Raw genomic sequence first — 22,060 nt, forward strand, 5'->3', positions numbered from 1 at the left:
GGCAGATAATAAATGATATAGTCTGGATATCTCTACCAGACTTAAAACTGAATTACGGTATTAAACATTGTGGCAATACGTAATATACATGCTACAGGTAAATCAAGTTTTTGAAACAGTAAGTACCAACAAGGAACCAACCAACAAGAGCAAAGGTGAAAAATGACCAATAAGCTAGGAAGGTGAAGCCCCCAAACGTGATTCCAAGAAAAAACACAACAGCAAAGGGTAAAACAGATTTCAAAACAGTTGCTGTGGAGACCCAAGAACCATTGAGTAAAATGTAAATAGCAAGGTTTACCACGTTCCACCCACCAGACAAGAAGCCCAGCCTATTTAAATTATTGGCAACAAACGAGTGACAATTGCATGTTAAAAGATTGTAAGATCGATGCTGGAATTCTTGGGTGCTCTTCATAAGCGCGTCATCCCATGTCCTCAAGTCCCCACTGGCTTCATCCCGCATGAATTGATCCTCTCCACTGAAAGCAGATCGACGGGAGGGGATGCAACACTGCTGGCAGGGATTATAAAGAACATATCAGAAGCAAGAAGGAGAAGAAACAAATGGGTAAACAACATGGATTAAGTAGAAACTACTCTAAATTATAGGTCTTCACAATGGTCACAGATCGGCCAGAGTATGCATCAGAGGATCATGCCAAAAGCCCGAAGGAATACAATTACACAAATACCTAAAAGTTGCAGTCATTCCACAACGAAGTGAAGAGCTCTAATTGCTCCTTTATTTATCGTGCTGATAAAAACAGCGTCTACCTAGTTTTTGGTTTAGGCCATTTTTTTCCAGCATAAATGTTGGCTACTAAGGGGGCGACCTTTGCATTTCTTCCCATCCAAATTGATAATAAAAGCAAATAATATCACATACCTTTTCTTTACTTATCTGAATATAGCGAGTTGGGGCTCCAAATGCAAAGTTGTCTACACACACAAAATTAGGCCCCGCAAAATCCAATATTACTCCATCCTCTCTGCAGATGCCAATGTGACCAATGAAAGGAATCAACCATGAGATAACAGGAAGAGGTGACCACACAATACAACATGGAAAACGTGCCCGACTGGGATCAATTTGCATAGGATGAGAAAAACTTCCTTCCACGATCTGCTGGCGTTCAGGGTCCAAATCTGATTCCATTGAGAAATCGACGGATAACGACTTTCCTAAAGATAACATGTGGTATCAAAAAGGAGTCCTTTTTACTTACACACACACACACACACACACACACAAGCAAACATGATTTGAACCTTAACCAAATCAACTATGAAGATGATGATGCGGCAAGAATGCAAGTGTAATGTGTTTCTCTAGGTTGCAGTTGACATGGAGCTTACCTATAACATTGGAGGACATAGATAGCCTAAGAATCCACCAGATTATATTGAAGAAATTCAGAGGCGAGGCAACTTAGGCAATTTACATCGCGAACCTATGATACTAGACAAATTTCCTTTCAATACTCCAACCAAGAACAGCACTCAATTTAATTTCAACGTCTTCCAGGTTTATCATAGTCTTGCTTAGCTTTTATTACCCGAGAAAAAAAGAGCATAAAACTTGTCTAGAGTTAACAGAGTTTAGAAATTTCGCATTTCTTGTGCTCAGCTTGGCTCTTTTATTTAGCACAGAGGGTATAGATGAACGGTCCAGAAAGGCATGGAGGGTCAGAAAAAACGAACGATTTAACATTTGTCGGAATTATCTAAAACAGCAGATGCAGCCCTGATAAAAATGTCACAAAAACAATAGCAGTAACATGATTATAGACTTACAGGATCCAAATGCGGAAGATGAAAAGGATCCGATCTAGGGTTACTCGGCTATTTCTGCAGGTACTGATGGGTGCGCGCGTTCTATACCCCTGGAGGAGGAAGAATTTGCTTGACGAGGCGTATTACGGGGCTCCGTCGAATCAGACGACGTTTTTTTGGTTCCCTGGGCCTCCCTCCCGGGAGCCATTTCGGTTTTTTTTTTTTTAATTCGTTTTCACTAACTAGGAGATTTTTTTGCCCTTGTGAGTTGTGGCATTTTGCAAGGGGTCTATTTTCTTTGAAGAAAACGCGGTACAATTAGTGCGCGGCGAATAAAATTAAAACTTCACAGTAAATTTACTCCAAAAAAAAACTTCACAGTTAATCGATCGTACTTATTCACGTTTTTTTTTAATTACAGGACAGCTCATCTCCTTAATATATGACCTACTTTTATGGTATAATATGCACTATAAAATAACTCTTACAAAGAAGAGGAGTAGTATTTATCAAGGTACTGAAAACCGGACTGGTCATTGAACCGGTCGAGATAGTGGTTCAAGGGTCAGAGGGTCTGATCGGAGTCAATCCGGAGTCAGACCGGTAATTATTAAAATATTATAATTTAATTAAAAATATTCATATTTGTTTATAAATATTTTTAATTAAATTTGAAATGTGCTTAAAAATTAAATTTTCTGCAATTATTCTCTTTAATTATCCAATTTTTATTGATAAATCATATTTTATATATTTCTATCCTTTTCGATTGGTCTTTTTAGTAATCAATTGTAGTTAATTGAGCTTCTTTAGCTTATACTTTGTTTCATTATTTAAATGAATTTTCACTTTAGGATATTATTTTATTTTGGGCAGTGTTTTTTTGGAGTTTAATTAAAAACTGATGATGAAAGACAATAATTGATTATTTCTATTTTTTCAATTTATTTTTTTTGGGCACACTAGTGTAAATAAAAGTTAGGGAATTAAATGATAGTTTTGTCGTATTCTTTTTTTTACGTTTTTTCAACCTAACCTATTAGGGGTGTGTTTGGATGAAACCAAACCGTGATTTGGAAAAGTGATTCTGGAGAATAGATTCTGTTGAGAATAGATTCTGAGAAAAAGTGATTCTGAGAAGTGAGAGTGTTTGGATGATTATTACCAGAAGCACTTTTTACATGTGAAAATTACCAAAAAAGGTATAAGTTAATATGATAATTATATAAGGGATAGATTTTATGATATATTTTGATTTGAAAAAATAAAATTGTTAATGAAAATTTTTTTACTAACATAATTAATAATATATAAGATAATATAATTAGTACATAATTAATATGTGTATATATATTTATAAAACATAATATTAAATATGTTTATAGAAAAATGATTTTTTTTTGCTAACAGAAAAATATTAATTTTCTTTAAAGATTTTAAACATGAAAGCCTCTCTTATCTCTCCTTCCACATTCTCTACCACCGTCCTAATAGTCGGCCCACCCTTGCAATTATCCTTCGCATACTTCAACTTCTTATCTGCGTCATCCACTGCCATGCCCAGCACCGACCTCGTTCTGTTCCCTTCAGAACACCCCAATACGTTTTGTTTCATCTCCTCCGGCAGCGATGACAAGTCGCAATCGAAGAACAGCAGCACCTCCTTCTGGTTCGGAGCCACAGCGTATCTGAAGTCGAGAGTGAGGTTGTCGGAGGGAGAGAGACATCTGGTGGAATTGGAGATAGCGGAAATCGCGATCAGAGCAAAGCGAAGCGAGCAGAAGAGTGATCGCGATGTGAGTAGAGCACAGCGGAGAGAATCGCGAGCAGAGCAAAAGCGAAGAGAATGCGCGAGCAGAGTAGTCCGTTGCCTTCAATTATTGGGTGTCAGCCAGCAGATTTCAAGGGTATTTTTGGATCAAATGCGGTTGCCTTCAATTATTGAGCCAGAAGCGAGAATTTCTGGCTTCTGATGAAACCATGGTTTCAAGCAAAACCACAGTTTAAAAAAAATGTGTGCCTGTTTGGATGACATTTTGTGCAAGCCAAATTCCAAACCATGGTTTCCAGTGTCATCCAAACAGGGCCTAGGTATAGGAAGATGGAGATTTTAGAAGCGAGGCGGCAAGGGCGCCGCTTTTGACCTGGGGGACTTCCAATTTCTTGTTCCAGGCGTGCTCGATGGCGAAAGAAAAATTTTTCAGTTCCAGATCCATGGACGTTCGTCGCCTCCTTTCTTCTTCAACCTGTACTGTCTCCCATCAATTATAGTTAAAAAAATCTCTTCAATCACAGGTCTCTATTTATAAATGTATGATGATGTTCCTCCCGTTCTTAATACATGTGTCAATTAGAGAGTTAATGTTGATCCTATATAAAAGACTTATTTTACATATTTATCAATTTTGTTCCAATTAACTCTATTGATATTTTCCTAATAATCATCAAGCAAGAGAGAGAGAGGTAATTAATGAAGATGCTTTTGGTGTTTTAGAAAAAAAAATCACATTAACTAATTTAATCAATATTATTAATTTACTCAAATTAGTTAATTAGATTTTATATTAAGAATCGGATGAGTATTAAATTTGAATTTTTTTTGGGAAAAAGTTTAACATATTCGTAAAGTAATTGACATTGATACAGCTACAAGTCTACAGTGACCTTACACTTGATAAAAAATGCTGGCGGAAAAAAATTCATAAAAATGATTGGTTTACTTTTTTTAAAAAAAAGAAAGGGATGGCATAGCCATGAAAGGAGAGATCAAATGCAAATAACTAAAGAGTTCAGCTCCTCAAGTCCATAAAATTCTTACACTAAGGAGACAAAACAATAACAGCACAAATTTGATTGCCCACGATACAAACATTCATCGTGAGTCCATTTGCATAGCTGTACGTCCCAAAGGCGAGTGTGCTTATATTTTAGTTTAAGCACTGTAAGAAGCAGCTTGATTTGGCTTTTGCAGTAATGTGCTTTTCCCTCAAAGTCAACTGGAAAAAAAAAACGGCTGATCTAAACATATCTTTACTTCAGATTTACCACCAACCCACCTTTCACACATTCAAAGGAAGTTTGGCATTCAAAACATGAATCCAAACAAAGCCAATGTTTGTGCTATCTTATGTTTAATGTTTAGCAAAGCTAGGGCATGCTTCAGGTGACATTTAAAACGTGGTTTACTCAGAATGAGTTAGAGTAAGCATAGCTGTGAGGTGACGTTCCTTAGGTTTGTAAGTCTAATCAGTTGGTAGGAGAAAAAACAAGTAATGAGAGGCAGCCTGGTTTAGGCTCCCAAGTCGGGGTTAGGAACCACCTTGTCCCCGTTTACAAGGTTATCCACTCATGACGTGAGCAAACTTGCCACTTCCCACCTCAGTGTTTGAATGGAATACAACTCTTAAAAGATTTTGCTGATCAGAATCTATATAAAACTTTGATCAATAACAGCACAAGATCACGAGGCATCAACTATATACACAGCCTCTTTTATATCTGTGTAAATGTCTAAATGCCCTTATGTCTGGTTTTAAGTAAATGAAGGTTAGAGCCTGCTATCCCCCTGGATAAATTGTGAAACAAACTGTAACATTGCTAAAAACAAATCATAACTTGTCTGGGGAAAAAAAAAATCCACGGAACTCTCTGCCACCTAAAGAATTTGTGGTGGAATCAGCGGTTGCACAAGGGAAGAATTATCCGAATTTTCTTCCACATGCTCCTTCGAAGGACAGGGGACTATGACCTCTTTGCTGGGCTTGGCTTCTTCACTTTTTCCCCAAACAACAAGGTATAATCCAAATATGATCAAACAAGCTCCAATAATTCTGCATTGCAAAAGTACTGTAAATAAGCATTCTGTAGCACAGCCCGAAGGAAACGAGGAAGCTTGACATTCTGTTCGTTAATCCAAGAATCATTATTTTCTACGTGAATGTCTTTATCTCGGACGAAGAATGGATTAAGTTAAATGAAATTACTAATCACTTAATAGCTTCGAGAAAGTGATTAAACTCAAGACAACAAACTTAGCTCAACTCAATATGAAAGAACGAGACATCAGCTGGCAGCTACAAATGCATTTTAAAATCTATTTCAATGACAGAGCAGAGCAGCCTAGCTAGTTTGTTACCATTCTACACTTGTTCGCTTCTGTCCTCTATCTTTTCTCCAATTGCTGTTATTTCATGAGTGTATACGACATGTACATGTGTTAATCAAGGCAGCTCCGAAGCCAAGTGTAGCTTTCAGGCCGAAATTAGGAAAGGGCATAAGAAGCTTACAATGAAAGTTTTATACCCCTGAGACAGTAATAGCTCTTCAAAAGTATATCACGCATATTTCGCCCTGGTAAAATTTTGAATAAAACAAAATGCAAGTGAAGGGGTTTGGATGATGAGAACTCACCCTCCCAAGAAGAATTCTTCACCTAAAGCAAAAGATGCGATTAAACCTACAATTATTGTCTGCACAGGCTGATAGATAGAAGTAAACACGGGCCCTCCCTGGCCAATAGCCCATATCTGTAATGCTGCTGCTAGCGCTGAAACCATCACTCCCTGAAACAACGAGTCTTTTTCTGTCATACTATTGGATGCCATCTAGACATTGAGCAACCTATGCCAAGAATGCAAGCAAGCGGACAGTAAAATATCTTCTCTCCGTATGTGTATCTAAAAAATTAGTGTTTAGGTTGTGAAGGTCATCAATTATGATTCCCAATTTCCAATGAGTCATGGCCAATTTAAACTTGCTGCCCTTGTCATCAAATTGAAAAGAAAAACACCGAAAATGTAGGGATTATGCTAATACACAATGGCTTATAGTTATATGCTAAATTATTAACAAAGGAAGATGCAGTTTAAGCATGAGTTTGATTCACAAACCGCATACAGAATGCCACAGAGCTCCTCGCTAGAGTTAAGCTTCCAGGCTTCAGAATCATGCTCAAAGGAGGCTGCCAGTATCGAAAATTGCACAATACCGAAGAAGCAAGTAGATGCTGAAACCGAGAGTGGGGCTGGGAATTTTTTCAGCACAGATGCTTGCATAACAATCCAACCAGACCAACTTACGCAGTGACCAATGAGCCCAATGCAACCCAAGGTCCAGCTTTTCTCATAGCCACCCCCTAATAACGGCAGCAGGTGTTTCTGATGTAAAGCTGAATGTGGATTATAAATGATAGGTCCCTTGAACAGTGTAATCACTGAAGCTCCTACTACGGAAGCAATGACTCCAAAGACCTTTGCTGCCCCCGATATCCTGTTTATCCGTACGCTCTCAAATCTGCACTTAACGAAATACATATGGCCCTAAGGGTAAGTATAGATGATTTTTCTTTTTCTTTCTTTCCTTTTTTTTTTCCCCTTCAAGTTACTAAGCCTTATTCGTAAACCTTTGTACTTGAACGTGGAAGCGTGGATGTAACAGAGGCCACCCTACTTAGTGCTAATACGAAAAATGGGGTAGAAAAGATCTAAAATTCTCAGTGATGAAGTTCTGATACATCTTTCTAACCTTAAGTGAGTAATCATATGTTTATCGTCCTTGAGACTGTGAATTAATTATAACTTGCCTGAGTAGTACAGCCATGAGAAAGGTTAGAGCCGGAACAGAATCTGCGTAGCGGACGCAAATGTTGGAGATGTATTTTCCAGACCCACGAGATAGAATCCTTCTTTCATTGTTATTCTGCCGCAGGGAAAATCAAGATCTGAAAGTTAGACTAATATGTCGTGTCAGTAACTGAATCAGTGGAGCTGCCTTGTGAAGAAATCATGGTCATACCCGACAAGTCCAAGTAAGAAGAACCGTATCACACAAGAAATGGTTAGCGATGGCCTTTGGTTCCTATTAGAGACGATAACAGATTAGGAAATCGGGTGGTATGAAGCGGATGAAGAGGGAGTACTAGTATTAAAAACAAATCCAAGAAATCAGTCGGGTAAACTGCATTTGAATTGTGCACAGGAGCATATAATGATTATGAGTCATACCCAGAGGCAGAGAGGCAGAAAGTCTGTCAAACTCAAATCCGATCCTTGCATCACCCGATCCCGAGATATCTATGTAAATAATTTGTGCATAAAACACGGCATTTGTCATATTATTAACATACTCAGTATCACTTCCAGTTCTAATTATAATACCTTCTTAAATAATAGGATTTTATAATTAACATCAAACGTGGTATAAAAAGTAAAATGGCGTTAAACAATATAATACCTTTTGGATTTATATATAATTGCAGAAAATTTAAATTTTATGAGATTTCTCAAATTTTTAATAAATTATATATTTATAGTTTTAATTTAATCACCTTATTTCTGAGGTTTAATTTTACATATTTAGAAAGTCATTTCTACTTTTTAAGGGATAGAGCCATAACTAAATCATAACTTATACAAATCAATGGATAAAATAATTTTTTGGCATTGAATGGATAAAATAATTAAAACTTGAGGGATTATGTAATAATTAAAATTTAAAAATTAATTCAAATCAAAAGTAGGAAAACTAAACCCAAATGAATTATTATTAGTATACAGTATATGATTACAATCCTCATTCACCCAAGATAAAACAAATAAATGAATATGTTGGAGAAGAATTCCCGTCAGCTTTCCCGCGTGCCTCCTCTGCTCTCGCCCGCCCGATGTTTATTCGCCGTTTCCAACTCTCAGTGGCGCTGCCGCGGAATATCGTGATTCTGATTACGGTCACGAATTAATCTCAGTAGGTTTTCAAAGAAGTTTCAAAAAATTGTAAAACCTGGTTATTGAGCTAAATAGGACTAGAGTGGCGGAGCTCTCAGCGTCACTGCCTCCATGCCGCCTAAGAGAGAGAAAAACGACGCCGATGTCGTTACCATTGACAGTAGCGACGACGAAAATGGCGCGGTTCCTGCAACAAGCAATGCGGCTTTCAATAAGACTCCATCAGAGGCGGGGCCACAACCACATGTTCAACGACTGAACAACTTTGAATCAAATCCGGTATCCTTGGTCCCTGACAATCTTATGTCCCGTAGTTTCTGGAAAGCTGGGGACTACGTTGTTGGCCCAACTGTGAAGCCACCTCCCGTTCAAGATTACTTGGAGCTTGCCCGCGTTCATCCCAAGTTTCTTCATTCTAACGCAACCTCTCACAAGTGGGCTTTTGGGGGTATGCTCTAGCTATCTGAACTATATTTGTATATTTTTGGCTCGTCATGTGCCTATTTTGGTCGAGTAACCGAGAAGTCCTTTCTGATAGAAGTTTTAGGATAAGTTCATGAGTTCAGGATGGAACGGAGCGAAACCATCTTTAATGGAAAGGGGTGGAGTAGGATGGGTGGAATGCAATGTATCATTGTTTGGGTTTTTCAGTAGGAGAAGGAATGGTTTCATTTCACTGTAATTTGAAAATTATTATAAAATTAATGGAATGGAATTGATTGTAATTATGTTTTTTCGAATTTTAGAGTGATAGATGGAGGAAGATCGGGAGGGGAGAGAAGGATGGAGGGTAATTTTGTAATAGTGTTATTTGTTTCAATTCATGTTATCCTTAACCCCTAATTTGGGGGTAAAGAAAAGAAAAAAGTGGGTTTAGGATGGACGAGGACGGCTTGAGAAGCAATCCCAATCCATTCCACTCCTTTTAAAAAAAAAAAAAAAACCCAAATAATGCCACAGCCTTTTTAAATATTCCACTCCATTCCATTTATCCTAAAAAACACTTCCAAACCGTTTTTGAAAACGATCCCCTTCAAGCAATATTGATCCTTGAATTACCTTGACACAATAAGATTTTATATGGACAAAATTGTGGGTTGGATACTTTTATGTTTGCTGCCCATATATCTATGGTTGTTTTTTTAGTGTGACATAGTGGTTTCAGGAACGACCTTCCAGTTTCATGGTCAAACTTTACCCTGAGGAAATGCTTAGCTACAATATCTAGTATTTAGTAAACATTTTCAGAATCTCGTTGCATGTACTGTTGACTGAACTGGTTAACAATTTATGTTTAGTTATAATTTACTGCTGGTGTTTGTCGCATACTTGCATCTAGTCATCATTTCTTCAAGTAGAGCACTTAATATGCTTTAAAGTTTTTGTTGTCAGATGATAGGAAGAAGAGTATCTGGAGTACTTGACTCTGTTCTTTAAATTTTGTATGAAAATGAATGCTTCTTTGCTTATGACAATCCTTGAAAACCGTATTTTGTTATAATATGTGCTTTTCTTTCTTGGCAGCAATTGCTGAGCTTATGGATAATGCCGTTGATGAGGTATACTTTCCATATATTCTTTTCTGAGCAGATAATGCTACTTTATCATAATGAAAAAATATACAATTTGTCCTATGGTTATTCAGTCCTTGGTCTTTTGGTCACAGTGTTCTCAGAGTCGTTACTTCCTTTTAGATGTCTTCTATAAGTTTTGAGAGAGATGTAGGCTGATCTTGAGGCGGAATCCAATTAGTTTCTTGGTTGTAAGACCTGAAATTTACTTTCATGCCTACATTGTTTGCATCTCTCCATCAATGAACGTCTGCCAACATGAGGGGCAGAAGATATGTTAAATTTATAAAAAAACTTTACTGTTATAGACATTACTAGTGATTGCATATTATGTGTACATGCAGATTCAAAGTGGTGCCACCTTTGTAAAGATTGATAAGCTTGATATGAAGGATAACTCACCAGCATTACTTATCCTAGGTATACTATCTAAAAATTCATACCTTACACTGTGATGATGTTTGCTGGATTTATATGGCAATGTAAACATACTGGGGATTGTTTCCCATGCAGATGATGGTGGTGGGATGGATCCTGAATCATTACGGAAATGCATGAGCTTGGGTTATTCATCGAAGAAATCCAAGACAACTATTGGACAATGTGACTAACTTTAATGTTCTTTTCTCATTGATTACATATGATTTAGTAAGGAACATGTATTTATAGTGTAACATTTTGCAGGACTAAGTTATTTTCCTAATGCATTTATTTTACTCTCCCCCTCCCCCTTTATTTTAAGCTGTCAATTTTTAAGTGTTTCCTCTTGTTATTGTTGTGAATGTTATTAGCCATTGGTTTCTGAAATGCATCTTTTTAAATTAAATAACACTTGTGCTGTTCTAGATGGCAATGGATTCAAGACCAGCACTATGAGACTAGGTGCAGATGTCATTGTTTTTAGTCGTGCTATGCGATCAAGGTAATCACCTCATGTTTCTGAATCTAATATATTTCTCTTGACATTACATGATTTGAGTTCATTTTGGATGGTTAATCATCCACAAATGATGAACTATCTAAAATTAAATTATTTTAAAGGTGATATTTGACCTAGGAATTGATCAAGACAAAGTTGAATGTAGTTGTGGTGTCTTCAATTGTTTCTTACTCTTTTTGTGAAATTAGCTCCTTGATTTAGTTGAACTCACTTATTTGGGATTGACGAAGTAGTTCTTTTTTCGCTGCTTGAAGTCATAAGGAAGAGTGACTATCTAGCAAAAATTGAAATCTATTTGAGCATGATTGGTGAAGGAAGTTATTAGGCATGGCAAATGGAGAAGAAGGGTTTAACATATATTAAAAGGAGGTAAATTGATCCTAGTGTGTGTAATATTAGTAGATGGTACTTAACAGATATATATATATAGTATATCTTTTATAGGAATTTGGCAGTTGATACTGCTTCAGATTATTATTTTTTGACATATTTATCAAGACAAAGTTGAATGTAGTTGTGGTGTCTTCAATTGTTTCTTACTCTTTTTGTGAAATTAGCTCCTTGATTTAGTTGAACTCACTTATTTGGGATTGACGAAGTAGTTCTTTTTTCGCTGCTTGAAGTCATAAGGAAGAGTGACTATCTAGCAAAAATTGAAATCTGTTTGAGCATGATTGGTGAAGGAAGTTATTAGGCATGGCAAATGGAGAAGAAGGGTTTAACATATATTTAAAAGGAGGTAAATTGATCCTAGTGTGTAATATTTAGTAGATGGTACTTAACAGATATATATATATATATATATATATAGTTTCTTTTATAGGAATTTGGCAGTTGATACTGCTTCAGATTATTATTTTTTGACATATTTTTTGTGTGTGATCTAGGATTTGTAACTGGATTAATGGGGTAATGTAGGATTGAGTCAACAGTTTTTAGGCATTCTCAATAGTAAATGATTTTGAAGTTTGAACCTGGAGATATATTATTCCATAGGCCATAATAGTATCTTTTTATGTGAGGATTTTAATAATTACATTTGTGAGGATTTTAATAATCACATTTGAGTTTCCTTAAGATTTTTTATCTAGGCTGCTATGGGTTGGTTTATATTTAGTGGGGAAATTTACCCCTTTCTTTTGATCTATTGATATTTGATAAATATTCTTCTCCTCTCTCTATTGAGAATTGGCGAGTGCAATTCTTTGTGTATCACTAGAGCATGAATGAAAACAATCAACTTGAATCTGGACAGCCCTTGTCTCATCTTTAATTCCTTCCCCTACTTCTTCTTCTTCTTTTTGTTTTTTTTGTTCCATGTGGGTGCAGTGTTATTTGCCAGTTAGACAGCCGCACATTTATCTCAATGGTTTAGTTGATTGTTTGATAGTCGTCATGGTTCTTGAGTAGAGCACTCTGGTGTGCGCTACTCTGGAAGAAAACAGGGTTTCAAGGAGGCTCCACTGGGCGAAACAGGGAATTAAATGGTAGCCTACCTAATTCTCATGGGAATGGTTTAGTTGAAGGAGAGAGAATGAGAGAGAGAAGCTAGGATTATAGTTGGAAGGGAGAGAAGGATATTGATGGTTTATGGAGAGACTAGCATCTTGAATGATAGACACTCATCTCCATCTTCATCTTCTTTCTAGTTTACTACTGCTTCATCTGCAAATGCATCTCTTATTGATGTGATTTCAGCTTATGCATCGATAAAAAAAATAAAAGTTGAGCCAGTTTCACCACTCTGCAAGTACTTTGCTCTTTGTACATGTCTTTTTTTTCTTTTTGTGTTGCAGTATTTTTAAGTTTCATTTGCTGATAACATTATTTGTGTTCAATATCTTACACTTTTTCCTCAGTCAGAAAACACAAAGTGTGGGTCTGCTATCCTATACCTTTTTGAGGAAAACAGGGCAAGATCATGTTATCGTTCCAATGGTAATATTCGCTTTTCAAAAATATGAGTAAAGTTTTGTGCGTCCATATTAATATATATTCACTGTTATTCCCTTTGTAGATAGATTTTGACATATCTGGCCACTGGGCTGAGCCAATTATTTATAGCTCGGAGGAAGATTGGAAGGCCAACTTGAAAACAATCCTTGATTGGTCTCCATTTGCATCAAAGGAGGAACTAATGCTTCAGGTTCATTTCATTCTGCTGTATGCCCATGGATGCTATTATTTTGTGGTCATGTCAGACGCTGTAATTATAAAATTCTGAGTAACAGATTTTTGTCTTCAGCAGTGCACTTATTCACCATGTATCTGTGAGGTTTAGGCCTTATGTAACTAATCTAAAAGATGCTGAACCTCAGCTCTATAAGTTAACTGTTATGAAAATCATTCTTATGCACATTTCACAAGGCTTGTTGATGTGAAGAATCGAGAATTAACTACATACTTGCCTTTTTTGGCAGCAAGCACCTTACTTTACAGGATCCATCTGCTTCTCCTAGCCTTTTATTTTGCTGACACGAATTCCCATATTAGCATACGGCCAAAACCTGTTGCACAATGTTATATAATAATAATTAAATGTAATAGATTCAGTAGTTGGTTAAGAGGGGTTGGTGAAATAAGGTAGCTATTAGACCAATCCTTCCTTACTAACCATCGAGTCTGTTACATTTTATTATCATTTTATAACACAACTCCCAGAATACTAGCATGCAAATCCCCATTTTATGGATACAATAAGAGGTTTATTGAGTCATTGATGGCACTTTTTCTCAATTTCTAGAAGTTAGTGGGTTGTGGATTCTATTTACTAATCAGCTCATTTATCTGTTTCAGTTTGAGGATATTGGTTCTCACGGGACGAAAGTTATAATATACAATCTATGGTTGAATGATGAAGGGATATATGAATTAAGTTTTGATGATGATGTTGAGGTATGCTGCTGCGTTTATATGTTGGGACTTTTTCCCTTGAGGATTACTTTGGAAATGCATTCTCATAAATGATTTCTGCATGTGATTAAAATTTCAAATATATTGCAAATGACGGGAAACATATATGAAAAGGTTTTGCTCTATTCAAGCCTTTGGACATTTTAGTTCTGAATTTTGTATCGGAAAAGAATATTTTTTGGAAAGGTTTTTTGTTATGAATATTGGCCAGAAACCACTCGTCATACTTGTAGAAATTATCATAATCATACAGGCCACAAACTTGAGCTCATTCACTTTAAACTCCCTGTTATCTATACGGCTGACATGCGTCTGACTGGCTTTTTGTCAAACCATATTTCTGAGACGTAGGAAATACAACTTAAGCTTAACTAAAGTTCTTTGTTTTCTTTCTTTGTCTACACCTTGTTGTGATCTTGTTTGGTATGCTCGTGTTTATACATTTAAATGTGGATGCCTACTTTTTTTATTCTGTGGAATTAATTGAATCTTAAATGACAGATAGATGAAAAATATTGAACGTCATAAATCATGCTTAGAGATCAAGTTTTCAATAAAAATGCCTAAACATAAATCTCTGACTGGTTTAAAGAAGTCGATATCACAAATTGCAAATTAATATATTTTTCTATAATCTAATAATCCAATGAGCGCATGAAAGCTTTAGTGCTGACAATCCAATTACTTTTTATAATTTACTTATATAGGTAATCAAGTAGGAATGTTGAATGCGAAGGTAGAACATTAGAGAGATAGTGTTGCTAACCATGTGTACATGTGGATGATATTTGAATTTTTCTATTTTATTCATTTTATTTATCTGTTTGGGTCATAATTTTATCAGTTAAATAAGTATCAATGAACACAATACAATATTCCAGAGCAGAATTATTGAAGCCCTCTTCTGGGGTTTGTGATCACAATACTACAGATATTCATGAAAGACTTATGCATCAGCTGTGTGTTAACAACTACAAGATGTTAGATTAATTTTTTGGGGACGGGTTTTCTGGATTTGATCCAGTTGATTTGCATTGAGACTGGTTGAAAACTAGTTACAAATTGCATTAATTGATTGCATTAATTAATTCTCACAATTGATGGTGATTTGCGTGACTCTTAATTTGGTCAATTAATAGTTTTCCATTCATCCTTATGATACAAATTATGCAATGAATCCAAATTCAATTGCATGATAAATACAAACATCTGATTGTATGATCTCTGGCGCAAGTGCTTTTCAACTCTTCTGCTAAAGCAACACCAGGCTATGCTCGTCTTGCTAGCTATGCACCTCTTTTTAATGCTGGACTCAGTTGTTAAAAACTGCTGATTTGTGTTATGCCTTCTGGACTCGGTTGTTAAAAACTGCTGATGTGTGTTATGCCTTATTAACCTGCCAAAAGAACTTCCTATCAGATCTTAAACACAAGGCCCACCTTCAAATTCTGTGAAAGTTTTGATTCAGTGAAGGACCTGGTTGACATGAGATGCCTGAGTTGATGCTTGGCAATTGTCAAGCACGCTAAATTGACTTCCTGTTCTATGTCAACTACAGAATGAATTGAATTGATCGCAACAGCATTTGGGCAAAAAATCTAAGTTATGCTTAACTGGGAAAGAACAGCCTCCTCTAAAGCCATTACCACTGCCCAGTAAGAAGGCAGGACATATTGTCGTATATATCAACACTTGTTTTTAATATCTTTTTGAAGGAAACCATTTAAGTTGGGAGCTTTCTCAGTTCTAGAATTGCTTTAAGGTCGTTACTCTTTCTGTTAAGATAAACTGACTTGTTTGGAGTCGTAGCACAGTCAGTTTGTTGATAGCTCGGTTACTATTGACAGAGATGTTGTGCCTGTGCATCAGTTATGTGCTGAAAGAGCTACTTCTATATATTTTTACTAGTTGACCGTTCAGTATATTGACTGATTCTTGAAAGTAGCTACGTCTTGCTTTGCTCTTTTGCATAGGATATTAGGCTGAGGGATGAGGTGAATCGTGGAGACATGAAAAAGTTGAACAAAAAAACTGTTCATCTTCAGTCACATATTTCCTATCGCTTCCGTTATTCATTAAGGGTAATGATTTATACTTCCAGTTTCAACTATTACGAGTTTCATCATTTTTTTATTTGCTGTTTACTCTAAATGACCCTTTTATTGCTTCAGGCTTATGCTTCAATTTTGTACCTCAGAAAATTTCCCAACTTCAAAATCATACTAAGGGGACGACCTGTGGAACAGTTTGACATTGTAGATGAGCTGAAACATTCACAAGTAGTTACATATAAGCCCAATCTAGGCGTGGCATCAAAGGAGGTAAGATTCATGATACAAGTGCTTGAATACAAGTTTTGACTTAATTTATATGGCACTACTTAGGACGCTTCTATTTACTTCTGCTGAATGAAAAATGGATTCATAGACAAATAAATTCTGCATGTGCTTGAGTTGTAAAACATAAAGCAAAGAATTGATTAGCAGCTCTTTGCGGGGTTTCAAATTTCTTGCCAAATGGTTTGCTCAATTTCTTATGAGACAATAGGGAATCAAATGTAAAATGTACTCATCTACCCTGTTTTTTCCTTAAAAAAAAGGATGAAAAAGTGGCAAAAAAGATCGCAACGACTGGGTGGTATTATAGCTTTATTCCCACATTTATTGATATTTCTTTACCTTATTCTTCTTGAAAGGCTTCTTACTCTGGAAATTATGACCTAATAGATAGTACACTCACCAGTTGCATATTATTTTATGTGCTGTGAAATTGTTTGCGTTTTATATTAAGATAATAGCATCATCATGCATTCATGACTGTCCAATTGGTTTCCAGTTTTTGCTGTTTAAAGCGTTGTTATCATGTGTGTGGAGGTCTTTTACTTTTTAAATTCGATAGATAGCCTTTTTTAAGATACTTTTGTGGAGCTTTCTGATCATTCCAAATTCTAAGATATTGACATACATACCTTTCTTTGATCTTTTATTCCTGTACTCATCAATTTGAGTATATAGTTCGTTGTTTTGGTATTTAACTTTTATCTTATCAAAGATGAGCAGTTGAGATTTTAAAATAATGACTTTTCTCTGCTTTAGGTTACAGTGATGACGACCATTGGTTTCGTAAAGGAAGCTCCTTCTCTTAATGTTTCTGGATTTAATGTGTACCATAAAAATCGTCTAATCAAGGTATATTCTGGTTGTTTAAACTGCCTTACCTCATTTGGTACTCCTGCTGCCCTTCTGAGTCTTTCCTTTTCATATCTTTTCTTTTTCTCACAAGGCGTATTATTGATTTTGAAAAGTGAAATGTGGTGTTGGACATGTTGCATTCATTCAATTTTAATCATCAAATCAATTGATCTAATCAACAAATTTTGAAGTAGAACTTCGGAGTTTTTTTCAGTCAAAATATCTCAATCTACTTTCGTTATTACAGCCTTTTTGGAAAGTAACAGGAGATGGTTCATCGAAAGGGAATGGTGTTATTGGTATGTTCCTGTTCTTCTGAACTGTTGAGTTCCTTTGGCTTATACCCATTCCAAATTGGTTTTTTTATTGATTTCTCAGTACATTGTAGGAGCTCTCGAAGTTAATTTTATAGAACCAGCCCATGACAAGCAGGATTTTGAGGGATCACCTGTGTTTGTTAGGCTGGAATCCAGGCTGAAACAAATGACAATGGAATACTGGTTTGTTATGTTATGATTTATATTTTTCCTTAAATAGTTTTTTTCTTTTCCCAGTAACCATATTGCCAACCCACTGGAGCATAGCCTGGGTAGCGCTATGAAATACCTTGTTGACCTTATCCCCCCCCCGGGGGCGTGGGGGTCTCCCCAGGAGACAAAAGTCCCTGAGTTCATTTCCACCTGCCAACCATTTCTGTCTTCATAACTATTCATGCGTTGGCTACTTAGCTTTTTGGGGTGATGCACCTAAACAATGACTTAAATGGATGCTTTTGAGGCTGGTTTTCTCGAGTAGATTTTTTTCTCCTGTGCATTCAGGGAGAATTTTGACCCTTAGTAGTGAATATAATTCAATTATAGTCCTTCTGTTTCTTATTATAAGAAATGATTAATCAAATCACGTTGATCAAAAAGTTGGTTAAAATTTTCCAAAAACACCCTTATTTAAGATATAGGTGGGAGAGAGAATGAGTGGAAAAAGAGATGAGAGAGAATGAGAGGTGGAAAAAGATGAGAGAGACATGTAATTATTTGAGGGCAAATATGAAAAAAAAACACATTAAATGTTTAAACATCTGTAAAGTGTCTCTTATTAAAAATAAAAAAAAGCTCTTTCAAAAAAGTGTTTCTTATAAATAGGAACGGAGGGAGTACAAAAAGTGAAAATTGAGGTAATGGCAAAAAAACCACAAATGAGGAGTATTCACAAGCCAGGCAATATTGTTTGGCTTCCTCCAACTTTTTAGTGCATATTGATTGATATTGATATGTATATATTGATGTTCTTGGAGCTATTTCTACTTCAATTTACAAATCTGATTGGCTTTAATAGTGGTAGCAACTTAGCTCTAAGGCAAAGCCCCTTCGGAGGTGCTCAAATCATTAAAAGAGTGTAGTGGAACAAGTTGGCCGATGTATGTTTGCCATTTTAGATCCTTATCTGTAGACTTTAGGTCTGCCAGTATCTCTTCTATTATTATTCAATTTCAAGCATAAATGTAAATAAAAATTTACCTGTGTGAAACATATGGAACCAATGTGTAGTGGTGGAAGCATCGTTTTCTGGGATGATGCTGTATAATCTTTGCATAAAAGTTAGCTGCTACACGTGAGTGGCAGCAATTATGAATTATGAGTATTTATTTTTATATGAGAGTTGGTAAGCACTTCCTGCTATGCTCCATTGGTAATTGGATGACCTTCTCCTGTATATCAAGCTTCTCAATATTATGAGGTGTTGACATTGTTTTGGTGCAATTCTGGACTACACAGGAAAGGTCACTGTCACTTGGTTGGGTATCAGCCCCCAAATTTCAAGTCACATAATGCCACACACGGAAGCAAAGTTCAACATTCAACTGGACATTTAAGTAAATCTCAGGATAAGTTGCTTGCTGTTCAAAAAGATATTGATGTAGCAAAGCGTCAAGAGGATACTAGTTTAAATCAGTTCATCGTGGGTCTTCCAGCAAATGATGAGCAGTATTTACAGGAGCAGCATGTGAGTAGCTGAAGTTATGTACAAAATCTCTGTTTGATCTAGCCAAGTTACTTTTCTTTTCTATGTGTAATCAAATTTGTTTTTAAACTATGATCTCGGCTACTCTTCTTTTATCTTATAACCATAACTCAAGTAGATGCATAAGACCCAAAGGAGATGTAGATGATGGTTCAGAGTAGTCTAGGTCAGTTATGATGAGAACTCTTCTAACATATAACATCGACAAGTGTTAAAAGGAGGGAACTTTAGAAGCATGAATAAGGAGAATTAATTTTTTGGTCCCTATAGTTTTAACTCAATTATAACTCAATCTTTAAACTTCAACTCAATACAACTCAATCCTTAAATTTAAACCCTATTATAGATTGAGCTACATCAAGGCAAAGTTCAGGGATTTAGTTACAATCAAATTAAAACTATAAGGATTGAGTTATACCAAGTTAAAGTTTAGGGGTTGAGTTATAATCGAGCCAAACCAATGGGGACCAAAATATTAATTTAAGCTTTACTTATTTAAGGTTGCATTGGATGCCAGACCGCTCCAGGTGAATGCGTTGGGTTTTGATAAAAGTATTCAGTGGAACAGATAACTAATTAGACCATTCTTTAATTATTTTCATTTGCTCCTGTAGCTTTTTCTTTCCATGTAATTGATTGTATAAAAATTTAAATACATATGCCCTACCAGCTGAGATTATTCAAATCTGAAGATTAATACAATATTATGATTTTGGTTTCCCCCTTTTTTTTTGCATTTAATTCAGCCTGAGGTCTGGCTTACCAACAACTTCTGTAAGGGCACAGTGATGATCAGTAACAGCAACATACTTTTAAAGAAGCCAGAGTCCTGTTGTTTCTTTGATATTTATGTTCCAAAAGGCAAAGTGGAGTTCTATCCTCCTGTCCTGCGTTTTAAAAAAGCAATCCTTGCAGTCTCTTCCCCCCATGTATTTGCTACTTCCCCTTACCCTTTTCATTTCATTAACCAAGACTTAACTTGCTTGAAGATTTTATCCACAGTAAGTTACTTAATTTGATTCAGCTGTAACTGTCAGATTATACACCGTTTTTTTTTTTTTTTGGTCTGGGGTTATTCACGTCTGACATGGTCAACTAGGGCTTGAATGAGAGTGCAGTGTCTCCTTGGGGATTTTCTATCCTTCTTTTACATGGATGTCCTGTACATAGATCCGAGTGATGCATATGACTCTTTGTAGCTAAGTCCATTCAGTCAAGATGTAGAGAGCCACTGTCACTTCTTTAGAATCTTATAAATGGCAGCTTCTACGTAAACTGATCAGGAAGTACGATGGAAAAAACCATAATTTATAGTTACAACTTGTGCATTTACATGCAGGTTGTAAATTGTAATGACCACTTTGTGGTTGTCTTTACATGCGTCTTTTGTTCTGGTAATCTTGGTTATATCCCTCTCGGGGGATTGTTCTTCTTTTAACAAGGCCTTATAAAAGCTAGCTGTAATAGTTCTTTTAACAAGGCCCTATAAATGCTAGCTGTAATAATTTCCCTATTGATATTAATTCAGCAATTTTGGCCCCCTCCAACAAATGAAATTAAGTGCTTTCATTTTGTGTGCGCTATTATCCTCTAGAAAGCTGTTTATTAGCACTCTCTTTCTTGGAGCTGAAGGTATTGGTTTCTTCAACAGGTTGTAGGAACGCCACGGCCCCAGTCCGTTGAGCAGATCCGTGAAGAGAACCTAACTCTTTTCTGGAGGTAAATGTTGAATCAGAATATGCGGGCCAATCTTTGTGCTGTCATGATAAATTCTACTTCCGTCAGTTTTGGTATTCATTGGTCCACCTCACCAGTCGGGGTCCTTCCCTTACCCAGACACAGTGACAGCTGAATTGAGGTATACCTAGCATCTTATGTGCATATACCTATCATCTTATGTGCATATTTTGCTGTTCTCTTATCTGCAGGTGTGAGGAACACGCGCGTAAGGAGACTGAGCTGAAACAGATGGTAAGTGTAGTCTGATCAGACAGTTTGAAAACTTACAATGAATAAATCATTGCGTTTCACTTGTGCTTCTGTTGCTAACGTGAAAAAGGTCGAGAACTTGGAAAAGGAGTTGGAGGAAGTCCAAGGGAAGTGTGCCCAACTTTCTTCGGTCCTGGAGGCTAAGAGGAAGCAGAAGAAGAAAATGGAACTGAAGAAAATTTGACGAACTGTTTGAGCAATGATTGACTTTGATGGATGACTGAGGGTGTGTTTGGATTAGCGGTGGAGAAGTATCTTTTTTTTCAATCTGACTTTTACAGAAGTCAGATTGGATAAAAGCAACTTCTTTGAGTTTATTGTATAAGTCCGTTTCAGTGACAGAAGTCAAATTGCAAAAATATGATTCCAAACACATCCAAATAAAAAAGCTTCTTTTGCCGGTAGTAGAGAAGTCAGTTTGAAGGTTCAGATGTGATTCTAAACACACCCTGAGTTGCTGATAAATCTGGGCTGAAAGTCGCTTGTTTGATCTTCGAAGGTTCAGCTTTTTGATGATCTTTTTTATCGGGGGGGACTGGTCAGTGATCGAAATTTCTTTGGATTCCGTTTTTGTTTTGTGATGCCATTATGTTTCGCGCTTACTAGACTAACGCTAATGCGGCCAATTACCCCATTGCGCTTCACCAATACCAGAAATTGTGTAAACGGAGAGGAATATCTCTACTAATTTCTCTTTTCATTTTTCTCGTCATCTATTCTCTCCATCACTGGATCAATGTTCAAGGTTTGAATTTAATGTCTTTGAAAGCATTACTATAATATTAAATGACAATTACATGTAAATAAATTTAAACATTTCAAAATTTAATCTGAATTTCCATCATTAGGGAAATAAAATCTATCTTTAATTTCCAGTACCCTTTGTTGTGTTTGATTATCAAGTTTATGTCCGGAGTGCTCAGTTTTTTGAGGCAAATT

The 22,060-nt window shown here is 36.2% G+C and overlaps 2 protein-coding genes and 1 pseudogene across 3 annotated transcripts; 1 reads left to right on the top strand and 2 right to left on the bottom strand.

Moving 5' to 3' along the window:
- Positions 1–3: 3 nt before the first annotated feature.
- On the bottom strand, positions 4–1,933 carry LOC114731614 (protein RTE1-HOMOLOG). 2 transcript variants are annotated; one of them, XM_028918828.1, is made up of 3 exons: positions 1,798–1,933; positions 890–1,185; positions 4–517 (listed from the first exon to the last, which is right to left on the bottom strand). In XM_028918828.1, exons 2-3 carry the CDS (start codon positions 1,157–1,159, stop codon positions 92–94), a joined length of 696 nt encoding a protein of 231 aa, XP_028774661.1. In that variant the 5' UTR covers positions 1,160–1,185; positions 1,798–1,933; the 3' UTR covers positions 4–91. The 2 variants fall into 2 exon arrangements, with proteins under 2 accessions (XP_028774661.1, XP_028774662.1); XM_028918829.1 differs by having other exon boundaries at positions 4–514; positions 1,798–1,932.
- Positions 1,934–5,130: 3,197 nt separating this feature from the next.
- LOC114731617 (protein WALLS ARE THIN 1-like) lies at positions 5,131–7,473 on the bottom strand (annotated as a pseudogene).
- Positions 7,474–8,474: 1,001 nt separating this feature from the next.
- On the top strand, positions 8,475–21,837 carry LOC114731611 (protein MICRORCHIDIA 2). The gene is made up of 18 exons (XM_028918821.1): positions 8,475–8,946; positions 10,023–10,057; positions 10,414–10,489; positions 10,583–10,672; positions 10,916–10,991; positions 12,869–12,947; positions 13,027–13,155; positions 13,806–13,904; positions 15,896–16,003; positions 16,094–16,243; positions 17,018–17,110; positions 17,361–17,412; positions 17,502–17,613; positions 18,886–19,114; positions 20,784–20,851; positions 21,061–21,103; positions 21,192–21,346; positions 21,576–21,837. The coding sequence occupies exons 1-17, from the start codon at positions 8,610–8,612 to the stop codon at positions 21,303–21,305; spliced, it is 1,890 nt and encodes a 629-aa protein (XP_028774654.1). The 5' UTR covers positions 8,475–8,609; the 3' UTR covers positions 21,306–21,346; positions 21,576–21,837.
- The last annotated feature ends 223 nt before the right edge of the window (positions 21,838–22,060 follow it).

Source organism: Neltuma alba, unplaced genomic scaffold (assembly GCF_004799145.2).
Source record: "Neltuma alba isolate B1F8T4 unplaced genomic scaffold, ASM479914v2 tig00012838_pilon, whole genome shotgun sequence".
NCBI lineage: Eukaryota > Viridiplantae > Streptophyta > Magnoliopsida > Fabales > Fabaceae > Neltuma > Neltuma alba.